The sequence below is a fragment of the Siniperca chuatsi genome, linkage group LG10 (genome assembly GCF_020085105.1).
Source record: "Siniperca chuatsi isolate FFG_IHB_CAS linkage group LG10, ASM2008510v1, whole genome shotgun sequence".
In the NCBI taxonomy this organism is placed as follows: domain Eukaryota; kingdom Metazoa; phylum Chordata; class Actinopteri; order Centrarchiformes; family Sinipercidae; genus Siniperca; species Siniperca chuatsi.
Window position 1 is genome coordinate 30,975,740 of NC_058051.1, and position 12,455 is coordinate 30,988,194.

Genomic DNA, 12,455 nt, shown 5'->3' on the forward strand with positions numbered 1-12,455 from the left:
ACCAGAATGAACCTTTCACAATAAAATCCCACCACACGTACCAACACTGAATTTCATAATAATGACACGAAAATCTGTCAAACACAGACTGAACCTCTCTCTGCCACGTTTCTCACATGTGATGTCATATCCTGTCACACTGCTCCGTCCTCGTTATTTTATATATACATTCACAGAAACAAACTATGACGTTATCGTCGCCTTGTTGCCACATTCAGACTGTTCCTCGGCTTCATCCTTTCCTCACACTTCCTCTTCCTCGATGGTCGCTGATGTTGACTGCAGGACTGTTGCGGCTGGCTGGTCGCCTGCACCGAGTCTGTGCTCAGCTGACAGCGTGACAGCTGTGCGGCTAACGTTAGCTCGTGGACAGATTTATCTGCATCACTGCGCTTCACCGATCAATAAGTCTGAATGATTTCCGCGACATCAGAAGTCGTAGTGTGAAACTGGTAACCATGGTAACCGTGATTACAGTTTATCTACTCAGAGCGTCGCCTTTGCCAGCAGACAGAGGAGCCCAGAAAAAGATCCAAATATCAACTCAGATTGATTTTATTCATAATAATAAATCAATAATCAAACAGCTGATCTGATGATATAAATCGCAGCTGACGGGCCGGCGGCAGGTCGTCACCACTCAGAACGTGCAGCAGGTCTCAGACTGCGCAGCATTTTGCCAGATGTTTACGCCCCTTGTTGGGCATCCCAAGTTGTTGAAGCCCTCTTCTGACCTGTGAGCGCGTGAAAACCCGCAGTGTGCGCCGACGACCTCGGCCATAACGGCTTCCTCTAAGCTAAAGTCAGAGGTGCAGGCCGCCTCTAACGCAAGCCAGCGAGATTTCAAACAGTATGTTTCAGTTTTACGCCAGAAAAGACTAAAGCAGCTGAGACGCAGACACGCCTCCTGATGAAGCGTCATGTGACTCTGACACGCCTCCTGATGAAGCGTCATGTGACTCTGACACGCCTCCTGACGAAGCGTCATGTGACTCTGACACGCCTCCTGATGAAGCGTCATGTGACTCTGTAGCTGCTGTTTGATCACAAGGTCGTCCTGTCAGTGTTGTGTTGACTACTTAAACAATAAAAACATCAGTTAGTGCAGCTTTAAGGATGAAGACTGACCGCTGGGTTTTACAAATGTACATCTGGTCAAACAATCCAACAGCCTGTCTCACCCACTGTGTGTGAGACAGGCAGTGGGTGAGACAGTCCTGGACGGGGCTACAGACACACTAAAGCAGTTTTTCTGGGATAATGTGAAGGTTCGGTCAGTGGGGGGACATTTTTTCCAAACTCCATGAACGAACAGAGACATGAAACGCTCTCACGCAGCAGCAGGCTCAGTGTGAGTTTAGAAGCTGCACTTCACTCACCTGTCCTGCAGGTGGAGCTGCTGTGTGGTGGTGCTGTCGAGGCGGTGCTCAGGTGGTAAGAGAACCTCATGGTGCTGAACTGACTGGAGAAGGAGGGAGGAGGGGGAGGGGGAGGAGGAGGCGGGAGGCTGAACCCGAGCAGGCCGCCGGGAGGCTGGTTAAGCTGCATCCCGACACCTGCACAGGTAGGAGACACGTGGACGCCGGTCGGAGGTTTGTCTTTGTTTGGTGTGTTTCAGTTCATCGTGTTTCTGTGTGTTTTACTGACACTTTAAAAACGAGACGCTTAATCTGAAAGTTTGTGCTTGAAATCAGCTTTGGCTCAGTCACTTCCTGTTTGACTCAGTTTGCTCCTCATGGTTCATCAGCAGGTCAAACTGTACAGAAGTCCACACTAACAAAGTCCGTTTCCAGCAGTCGGCCTCATTTATCCGCTTCACAATGTGAAAAACTCGGTTTTCCATTTAAAGAAATGAACCTGAACTTCATGTTTGTGCCGTTTGTTCTCTGGTTGAAGTCGTGTGGACGTCAGGAAGGAGCAGAAGTGTCTCCTTCATCCTCCGCCTCTCTGTCACATCTTCTCTTCTTCTGCTTCTGTCACTCTTTCAGAAAACAGAACAATCGTCTTCTCTCCATCTCCGTCTCCTTCGTCTCCCTCGTCTCCTCGGAGGATCAGTCAGAAGAATCCAACTCATATGATTTAACAATAAAAACCATCTCCAGATCAGCTGCTGCTGCTGCTCAGCTGGTTTCCTGTCGCTCAAACTGCTCAGAGATCAGATCGGAGTGCACGCAAAGAAAAAGTGAAAAATAACTTTGTCCAGATGAAACATGATCCAGAGTCGATGTCGTCTCGTGAAATCAAACATTTCTTCTCTGTTTCCTTCTGAAGAAGTTTTCATCCAGAATGTGCCGACTCAGGTCCAATGCAGAACTGGCTTCACTTTTCCTGTTTTCTCCTCCTGCTTCAGCTTCACTTCACTTCTTTCATTTCAGCGTCAGTTTGTCCAAACAGTCAGTCAGACAGTCAGTCAGTCAGACAGACAGACAGTCAGTCAGACAGACAGACAGACAGTCAGTCAGTCAGTCAGACGGTCGGTCGTCTCTCGGTAGCTTCAGGCTTTTGTGTGAAAATCTGATCTGAGCTGCAGACCAACACCACAACTCCTCCTCCTCCTCCTCCTCCTCCTCCACCCAGACATATGATCCCAGACCAGCTCCCTCCCTCCCCTCCTGCCTCCCCCTCTCTCCCCCTCTCTCCCCCTCTCTGTGGTCTGTTTCTCATTTTCTCTCTTTTTTTTGTGTTTTTTGAGGCTGAAATTTGAGGCAAAAGGAAAACTATGGAGAAAAATTCCAGCAGTGTTTTTATTTTTCCTCTTTTCTTTCCATCAAAACAACAAAGTCGGTCTGAGCTCTGCTGGTTCTCCTCCTCATCACAGCTTTTATTTTCTAACACTTTCACAGTTTAAACCAGCAGAGATTAAATCAAAGCGTCAGGATCATCAGAGTCTTTTTCAGCCAGCAGGGGGCACCAACGCTTTGCAGGTCCATCTGTTACTGTCACTTACTGTTACTGTAACTAACTTACTGTAACAAACTTATTGTTACTGTCACTTCCTGTCACTTCCTGTTACTGTAACATACTGTAACTGTTACTAACTGTAACTGTCACTGTTAGTTACTTACTGTAACTTACTGTTACTGTAACTTACTGTCACTGTAACTTACTGTACCTGTCACTTACTGTTACTGTAACTTACTGTTACTGTTACTAACTGCAACTGTCACTGTATCTTACTGTAACTAACTTACAGTACCTGTCACTTACTGTTACTGTCATTGTAACTTACTGTCACTTATTGTTTCTGTTACTGTCACTTACTGTTACTAACTTACTGTAATTAACTTATTGTTGTCACTTCCTGTCACTGTTAGTTACTTACTGTCACATCCTGTCACTTACTGTTACTGTAACATACAGTAACAGTATTACTGTCACTGTTACTAACTGTAACAGTCACTGTTAGTTACTTACTGTAACTTACTGTTAGTTACTTTCTGTTACTGTCACTTACTGTTACTGTCACTTTTCTGTAACTTACTGTTACTGTAACTTAGTTACTGTCACTTACTGTTACTGTCACTTACTGTTACTGTAACTTAGTTACTGTCACTTACTGTTACTGTCACTTACTGTAACTGTAACTAACTTACTGTAACTTACTGTCACAATCACTTACTGTTACTGTCATTGTAACTTTCTGTAACTGTAACTAACTTACTGTAACTAACTTATTGTCACTGTCACATACTGTCACTGTAACTTACTGTTAGTTACTTTCTGTTACTGTCACTTACTGTTACTGTCACTGTATCTTACTATAACTAACTTACTGTACCTGTCACTTACTGTTACTGTCATTGTAACTTACTGTAACTAACTTACTGTCACTTATTGTTTATGTTACTGTCACTTACTCTTACTGTAACTTACTGTTACTGTAACTTACTGTTACTGTAACTTACTGTAACTGTAACTAACTTACTGTAACTTACTGTCACAATCACTTACTGTTACTGTCATTGTAACTTTCTGTAACTGTACCTAACTTACTGTAACTAACTTATTGTCACTGTCACTTACTGTTACTGTAACTTACTGTTACTGTAACTTACTGTAACTGTAACTAACTTACTGTAACTAACTTATTGTCACTGTCACATACTGTCACTGTAACTTACTGTTAGTTACTTTCTGTTACTGTCACTTACTGTTACTGTCACTGTATCTTACTATAACTAACTTACTGTCACACTGTTACATTGTAACTTACTGTAACTAACTTACTGTCATTTATGTTACTGTCACTTACTCTTACTGTAACTTACTGTTACTGTAACTTACTGTAACTAACTAACTTACTGTAACTTACTGTCACAATCACTTATTTACTGTCATTGTAACTTTCTGTAACTGTACCTAACTTACTGTAACTAACTTATTGTCACTGTCACTTACTGTTACTGTCACTTACTGTAACTGTAACTAACTTACTGTAACTTACTGTCACTATCACTTACTGTTACTGTCATTGTAACTTTCTGTAACTGTACCTAACTTACTGTAACTAACTTATTGTCACTGTCACTTACTGTTACTGTCACTTACTGTAACTGTAACTAACTTACTGTAACTTACTGTCACTTATTGTTTATGTTACTGTCACTTACTCTTACTGTAACTTACTGTTACTGTAACTTACTGTAACTGTAACTAACTTACTGTCACTTACTGTTACTGTCACTTACTGTTACTGTAACTAACTTACTGTAACTTACTGTAACTGTAACTAACTTACTGTCACTTACTGTTACTGTAACTTAGTTACTGTCACTTACTGTTACTGTCACTTACTGTTACTGTAACTAACTTACTGTAACTTACTGTCACTATCACTTACTGTTACTGTCATTGTAACTTTCTGTAACTGTAACTAACTTATTGTCACTGTCACATACTGTCACTGTAACTTACTGTTAGTTACTTTCTGTTACTGTCACTTACTGTTACTGTAACTTAGTTACTGTCACTTACTGTTACTGTCACTGTATCTTACTATAACTAACTTACTGTACCTGTCACTTACTGTTACTGTCATTGTAACTTACTGTAACTAACTTACTGTCACTTATTGTTTCTGTTATTGTCACTTACTCTTACTGTAACTTACTGTTACTGTAACTAACTTACTGTCACAATCACTTACTGTTACTGTCATTGTAACTTTCTGTAACTGTTACTAACTTACTGTAACTAACTTATTGTGACTGTCACTTACTGATACTGTCATTGTAACTTACTGTAACTGTAACTTATTGTTATTATCACTTACTCTTACTGTAACTAACTTACTGTTACTGTAACTTGTTACTGTAACATACTGTTATCACTTACTCTTACTGTAACTGTCACTTAATGTCTGTTACTGTTTCTGTCACTTATAATAATAAATAATAATCACACTTACTGTTCTTCCTGTTCTGCTCCTTAAACTATAAATATGGACAGGGAGGATCTTCAGATCACTTAAATCCATCTCAGGGAATCTTTGACAGGTGAACCACAGGTGAATGGAAACACTTTGTTCTTCTACTCCACTATTTATTTGATCATTTTAGTTACTTAGTTGCTTTGTTGATTTAGATTAATACAAAATATAATCAACTAATAAATTATGATGTGTTATTACAGATAGCTACCCAGCTGTATTTCATCATTTACCAGCTGCAACATTAAAGTGATGAACACATTAATGCATCAATAATTTTAATCCAAGAAAATTTTTGACTTATTCAAGTGAAATACGTCTTCAACAGCTGCATTCATTATTATTATTATTATTATTATTATTATTAGTCCAATAATATCAGACTGACTGTAGCTGTGGTCACAGACACATTATAGATTATAGAGATTTCAGTAATAAACACGTGAATTGTCTGTTAGTGTTTTTCTGATGCAGATAAACATCAAACCTCAGACGTGTCGAGAGCGGTGAGAAGCTCCAGCGAATCAGGAGCTTTGGTTTGTTAAATACAGAAACCGTCCGTCACGTCTGCGTTGGGACGAGCAGAGACGCGACACAAAAGAAACGACGCCTTTAAAATCTAAAATTCAGTTTTATTGATAGTTAGAAAAACGTTGTGTTTAAAACATTCAGCGGAGAAGACGGAGTCAGCGGGTCTCTGATCTTCTGCTCCTCAGGCTGTAACGAGGCTGCCGATCATCACGATGACGAAGATGAAGATACAGACAGACAGGAGAGAAGAGAAGAGGTCAAATCTTTTTTGGGTTTGATTTTTTAAAAAGTTATAATCCTTTAGATTTCAGTCCACACACACACACACACACACACACACACACACACACACACACCGCAAGTGTGAAAGAAAAAGATACAAACAGGAGAATTGGGATTTAAATTTATACAGATAAATAAGATCAAAGAATAATAATAAATTGTAGACTTGCAGTTGAAATACAAAAAGTGAAAACTAAACACTGCATTTGTGTGTGTGTGTGTGTGTGTGTGTGTGTGTGTGTGTGTGTGTGTGTGTGTTTAACGTCGAGCTCTCTGAAATCTGAGATCAGAGCTGAACTTGTTAAAGGAAACGTTCTTATTTCGCTGAATGTTGAACTCTGTAGGAGGAAGATCTCTGTCTCGCCTCACCTGTCCAACAGCGACCACATATTCAGACGGACGGACACGTCGGCCCTCGGTGATGTGGACACCAAGGTACCTGAAGCTGTCCCCCCTCTCCACGAGGACCCGTTGACATTAAGGGCTTCTTTTCAGAGTCCTGTCTCGCCTCCTCAGCCTCGCTGACGTTCGGGAGGGGGTCGCTGTCCTGACACCAGCAGGTCAGGTCCCCTCCTTCCTTCAGGTGGACCTTATCACTGTCCTCGGGGCCCCCACGGCGGAGTCGTCAGCAAACTCGATGACGGTGTCGGAGGCGAAAGCGGCCACGCGGTCGTCTGCCAGACCACAACTTACCTTCCAGCTGCACTCGCGTCTTTCTTAAAAGCTGCGCGACCCTGCGAGGGCTTTCATCCGTTTCTATTTTAATTAGCTACGGCTACTACTTTCTCCTCTTGTGTCGCGGTGGTAATTATTCATCAACTCATTAAACAAAACAGAAAAGCAGTCACTGTTGTCCTCTCGTCCAGCTCACCAGATCATTTACCTGTTTGTCCTCCACCAGGACACTGTAGACCAGAGGGGAGGAGGGACGAGGACGCCTGCCTGGATGCACTGAGGCATTGTGGGTAGTGGGACTCTGCACTGAGGCATTGTGGGTAATGTTTGACTGCAGGGTGCTGTTCACTGTGCTGCTGAGAATACTGTCAGTACTCCAACCTGCAGGACAGACACACAGTTACACAACAGGCCAAAAGTATGTGGACAGAGAGGTGAGACAGGTACTGACCGATGTGTGAGAGGTGAGACAGGTCTGAGCCGTCTGCGGTCAGAGACACCAGCGTGCTGCATTCTTCCTCCTCCTCCTCCTCCTCTCTTTTTATCTCCTTTCTCCTTGTCGGCGTCTCCTCTCTTCTTCTGCTCTCTGATCTCCTCTGGAAGAGATGTGATTGGTCCCTTCAGACAGGAAGTAACCTCCCCCTCTGTGACATCACAGGAAGTGTATTATTACAGTTTATTTCACTGCTGTTCTCACCTTCACATCCAGCTGATTCTCTCTCCTCTGTCGCTCCCTCAAACACTCTGCAGACAGACAGGAGGACAGACAGGCAGGAGGACAGACAGGCAGACAGGAGGACAGACAGGCAGGAGGACAGGAGGAGAGACAGGAGGACAGACAGGCAGACAGACAGGGGACAGACAGGCAGGAGGACAGGAGGACAGACAGGAGGACAGACAGGCAGACAGACAGGAGGACAGACAGGAGGACAGACAGGCAGGAGGACAGACAGGCAGGAGGACAGGAGGACAGACAGGCAGGAAGACAGACAGGAGGACAGACAGGGGGACAGACAGGGGACAGACAGGGGGACAGGCAGACAGGAGGACAGACAGGAGGACAGACAGGCAGACAGGAGGACAGACAGGCGGACAGACAGGCAGACAGGAGGACAGACAGGCGGACAGGAGGACAGACAGGCAGGAGGACAGGAGGAGAGACAGGAGGACAGACAGGCAGACAGACAGAGGGGGGACAGACAGGCAGGAGGACAGACAGGAAGACAGGCAGACAGGAGGACAGACAGGAGGACAGACAGGCAGACAGGAGGACAGACAGGCGGACAGGAGGACAGACAGGCAGGAGGACAGACAGGAAGACAGGAAGACAGACAGGCGGACAGGAGGACAGACAGGCGGACAGGAGGACAGACAGGAGGACAGGAGGACAGACAGGCAGACAGACAGGAGGACAGACAGGAAGACAGGAAGACAGGCAGACAGGAGGACAGACAGGAGGACAGACAGGAAGACAGGAAGACAGGCAGACAGGAGGACAGACAGGAGGACAGGAGGACAGACAGGCAGACAGACAGGAGGACAGACAGGAAGACAGGAAGACAGGCAGACAGGAGGACAGACAGGAGGACAGACAGACAGGCAGAATGAACCGATCAGCAGTCTCAGAGCTGCAGTTCCTCTAACGTCCACCAGATGCTGCTGCGATCAAACGGACTGACACAAAGGCAGCTCAGCTCTCAGCAGACTCCCTGAGCTTCTTCGTGCAGCCTGAGCTCACCTGCGTGCTGCAGCGCCTCCTGCAGGCCTCTCTGCGTCTCTCTGAGCTGCTGCAGCACCTGCAGACTCTGCTGCACCGGGTCTCTGTACCGAACACACACACACAGCAGGACACACACTCCGACACACACCATGACCCGCCGCAACACACTCACATACACACTGAGCAGCTCCTGCACACACACACACACACACAGTCGTCAGTCAGCGTGTGTGTGTGTGTGTGTGTGTCTCAGGTGAACAGGTGTTCGAGACGTACTGACCATGTGTTTGTGTTCAGGATGATCAGAGTTCATCACGAACTGGTAGATTTTCCTCTCGAGGTAGAAATTTAAACACACCAAACCCAACAACACCAACCTACACACACACACACACACACACACACACACACCTGAATAATTAAGTGACTCAAAGACTGACACCTCAGCCCCCGTGACCTCCAGCCGGAGGAGATACCTGGCTCTGGAGGAGCGCTGGGTGGAGGTGAGGAGGAAGGAGGTGCAGAGAGCAGCAGCGTTGTAGCAGCAGGAGCTCAGACTGTGAGCCTCCATCAGCAGGAAGCTCTGCAGGAAGGAAACTCTGTTGAAGAGTTCAGACAGCGCCACCTGCTGCTCCCTGGACACACTGCTGAGCTCCGAGAACACCGACCGCAGGCCTGGCACACAGACAGGTGGAGAGACAGACAGAGACAGACAGGTGGAGAGACAGACAGGTGGAGACAGAGAGACAGACAGGTGGAGACAGAGACAGACAGGTGGAGAGACAGACAGAGACAGACAGGTGGAGACAGAGACAGACAGACAGAGACAGACAGGTGGAGACAGAGACAGACAGGTGGAGAGACAGACAGGTGGACAGACAGGTGGACAGACAGAGAGACAGACAGGTGGACAGACAGGTGGAGACAGAGACAGACAGGTGGAGAGACAGACAGGTGGAGACAGACAGGTGGACAGACAGGTGGACAGACAGACAGAGACAGACAGGTGGAGACAGAGACAGACAGGTGGAGAGACAGACAGAGACAGACAGGTGGAGACAGAGAGACAGACAGGTGGAGAGAGACAGACGGAGACAGACAGGTGGAGACAGAGACAGACAGGTGGACAGACAGACAGAGACAGACAGGTGGAGACAGAGACAGACAGGTGGAGACAGAGACAGACAGGTGGAGACAGAGAGAGATAAAGTGGTTAAAGCTGCATTAGTGATTTTGGCCACTAGAGGGCAGAACAACAAAGAGTTAGTGTATTTCTACCCTGGGTAGAGTCTCTCAGGGTGACCCTCAGCTCCTCTCCGTTGTTCAGGATCTCCTGCTGCGCCTGTAAGGCAGCACTCTGGGCATCAATTAGGTCCTCAGCCATCTGCCTGGTGGACTGAAGCTGCTCAGCTACACCTGCTGAACTCTCTGTTAACCTGACACACACACACACACACACAGGTAACACCATGTACAGGTGACACACACACACACACCACCCCCTCATATCATACCACCACCTGTACAGGTGTTTAACCTGTACATGGTGTTACCTGCATGTGTGTCACCTGTACATGGTGTCACCGGTGTGTGTGTGTCACCTGTACGTGTGTGTGTTACCTGTGTGTGTGTGTGTGTCACCTGTACATGGTGTCACCTGTGTGTGTGTGTGTGTGTCACCTGTGTGTGTGTGTGTCACCTGTACATGGTGTCACCGGTGTGTGTGTGTGTGTGTCACCTGTGTGTGTGTGTGTGTGTCACCTGTGTGTGTGTGTGTGTGTCACCTGTACATGGTGTCACCTGTGTGTGTGTGTGTGTGTGTCACCTGTGTGTGTGTGTGTCACCTGTACATGGTGTCACCTGTGTGTGTGTGTGTGTGTGTCACCTGTGTGTGTGTGTGTCACACATGGTGTCACCTGTGTGTGTGTGTGTGTGTGTCACCTGTGGGTGTGTGTGTGTGTCACCTGTACATGGTGTCACCTGTGTGTGTGTGTGTGTGTGTCACCTGTGTGTGTGTGTGTCACCTGTACATGGTGTCACCTGTACATGGTGTCACCTGTGTGTGTCACCTGTGTGTGTGTGTGTGTGTGTGTGTGTCACCTGTACATGGTGTCACCTGTGTGTGTGTGTGTGTGTGTGTGTCACCTGTACATGGTGTCACCTGTGTGTGTGTGTGTGTGTGTGTCACCTGTACATGGTGTTCTCCGCTCGGCTCTGCCAGGCTTCAGACTGCAGGAAGTGACAGATGGAGTGAGTGTGGGTGAAGAACTCGGTGTAGGTGTTAAAGGCCACAGCGTCCATGGCACCTGTACACCTGCTGACCTCTGACCCCTCAGAGCATGATGGGAAATCCCTGCCTGAGCTGACAGAAAAGCCAACAGGTGAGATTCTCTTTCACTTATTCATTTTCATACAAACAGAAATAATTGATCTTTAGTCCTTATTTTTGATTAGCAGGAAGTGCAAACTCGTCCCACCATGTTTAGTTTGCCATCAAATGTGAGCAGAGACCCCGGCCTCCGTCTGTTGTATCCGACACCGAAACACTCGAGCTCATTTTAATCCCTAATCACGCTCATATTTTACAAACGCAGCGTTTCGCTTGAGAACTGCAGCTGGATGCAGTACAAATATTTCAGATGTGTACTCATGTGCAGTACTTGAGTAAAGGTACTTAGTTACTTTCCACCGCTTCTGATCATGAACACAGTTTAAGACTATCAGTGCAGGTAAAAGCAGCTCAGCTGCTGTGTGCTCACCTGTTCACACCTGTTCACACCTGTTCGCACCTGTTCGCACCTGTTCTCACCTGAACGGATCAAACATCCGAAGCTTCTGCTTCATTCAGACGTCCACCTGCGTGTTTTACCTGCTCAGGTGACACAAGGTGAATCTCAGCGCTATCCGGCTCTGGCTCTCTGACGTCAGGTCCCTGCAGCGCATGTCCAAGTTCTCCAGAGCTCGCGCCCAACACCCTCCGTACCTGGGCTGAGCGGCGAGGCTCCGCACGCGCCGCAGCTCCATCCTGCCGCGCTCAGAGTCCGGACCGGATCCGGAGGAGAGTCCGGGACCCGCGGAGAGTCCGAGCAGCAGCAGCAGCAGCTCCGCGGCCATCTTCACCTGTCTGCAGGTCAGTCTGCTCAGCCAATCAGAGAGCCAGATTTTCAGCTGGTCAGAGGTCACCGAGAGGTCACGAGTCTTCAAGCGTCAGCTGCATTAAAGGCTGCACGCGGGGAAACGGCTCAGCTTACACGAGCTTACTCAGTATTCAGGTTTGGATGGAGCCAAATATGAAGCGCGTGCAGAACCAGGTGAAATGTTTTAAAGACACAAAGCCAGCAGCCAGAGTCTGCTCCTCTGATCTGAACTCTGCTGAGGAAACAAGCAGCAGTGAATCATGGGATGTGCAGTCCTCAGAAGTCTGACCATGTGACCTGACGCAGTGTCACATGGTCCTGTCCGTAATTATCTTTTAATTGGCGCTCACTCGCTTCCTTGCAGCAGGTAGAACCAGTTCTGTCGTGTTACACTTTAACAAACCAGATGTCAGGTGTGGATCAGGGAGCTGCCGGGTCCTGGTGCCTTCGGACGGAGCCGGGCTAGCTGTTTCCCCGTTTCCAGTCTTTATGCTAAGCTAAGCTAACCAGCTGCTGGCTGTAGCATCAATCTGAACATGTGACTGAGGAGGAAGAGAAGATGGAGTCTGGTCTACCTGACCCCGAGGACGCTGCGTCGGGGTCAGGTAGACCAGGTAGACCAGGTAGACCCCCCGCAGCCTGCAGTACTTTGTGGCCCCTGTGATTACACACAGCTTTATTA

At 46.9% G+C, this 12,455-nt stretch overlaps 2 protein-coding genes across 7 annotated transcripts in view; both read right to left on the reverse strand.

Moving 5' to 3' along the window:
* fgd1 (FYVE, RhoGEF and PH domain containing 1) overlaps positions 1–2,522 on the reverse strand; it is a 36,081-nt gene extending 33,559 nt beyond the window's left edge. The window contains exon 1 of the mRNA XM_044209998.1: positions 1,380–2,522. Coding sequence (XP_044065933.1) covers positions 1,380–1,548 — 169 coding nt within the window. The 5' untranslated portion in view covers positions 1,549–2,522. The remainder of the gene's footprint in view (positions 1–1,379) is intronic.
* Positions 2,523–6,039: 3,517 nt separating this feature from the next.
* On the reverse strand, positions 6,040–12,434 carry LOC122882959. 6 transcript variants are annotated; one of them, XM_044210955.1, is made up of 10 exons: positions 11,506–12,418; positions 10,825–10,998; positions 9,915–10,072; positions 9,113–9,311; positions 8,917–9,013; positions 8,655–8,826; positions 7,614–7,660; positions 7,368–7,512; positions 7,125–7,297; positions 6,040–6,156 (listed from the first exon to the last, which is right to left on the reverse strand). In XM_044210955.1, exons 1-10 carry the CDS (start codon positions 11,748–11,750, stop codon positions 6,115–6,117), a joined length of 1,452 nt encoding a protein of 483 aa, XP_044066890.1. In that variant the 5' UTR covers positions 11,751–12,418; the 3' UTR covers positions 6,040–6,114. The 6 variants fall into 6 exon arrangements, with proteins under 6 accessions (XP_044066890.1, XP_044066893.1, XP_044066892.1 ...); XM_044210958.1 differs by having other exon boundaries at positions 11,446–11,549; XM_044210957.1 differs by lacking the exon at positions 8,917–9,013 and having other exon boundaries at positions 8,655–8,737; positions 11,506–12,426.
* Positions 12,435–12,455: the final 21 nt, after the last annotated feature.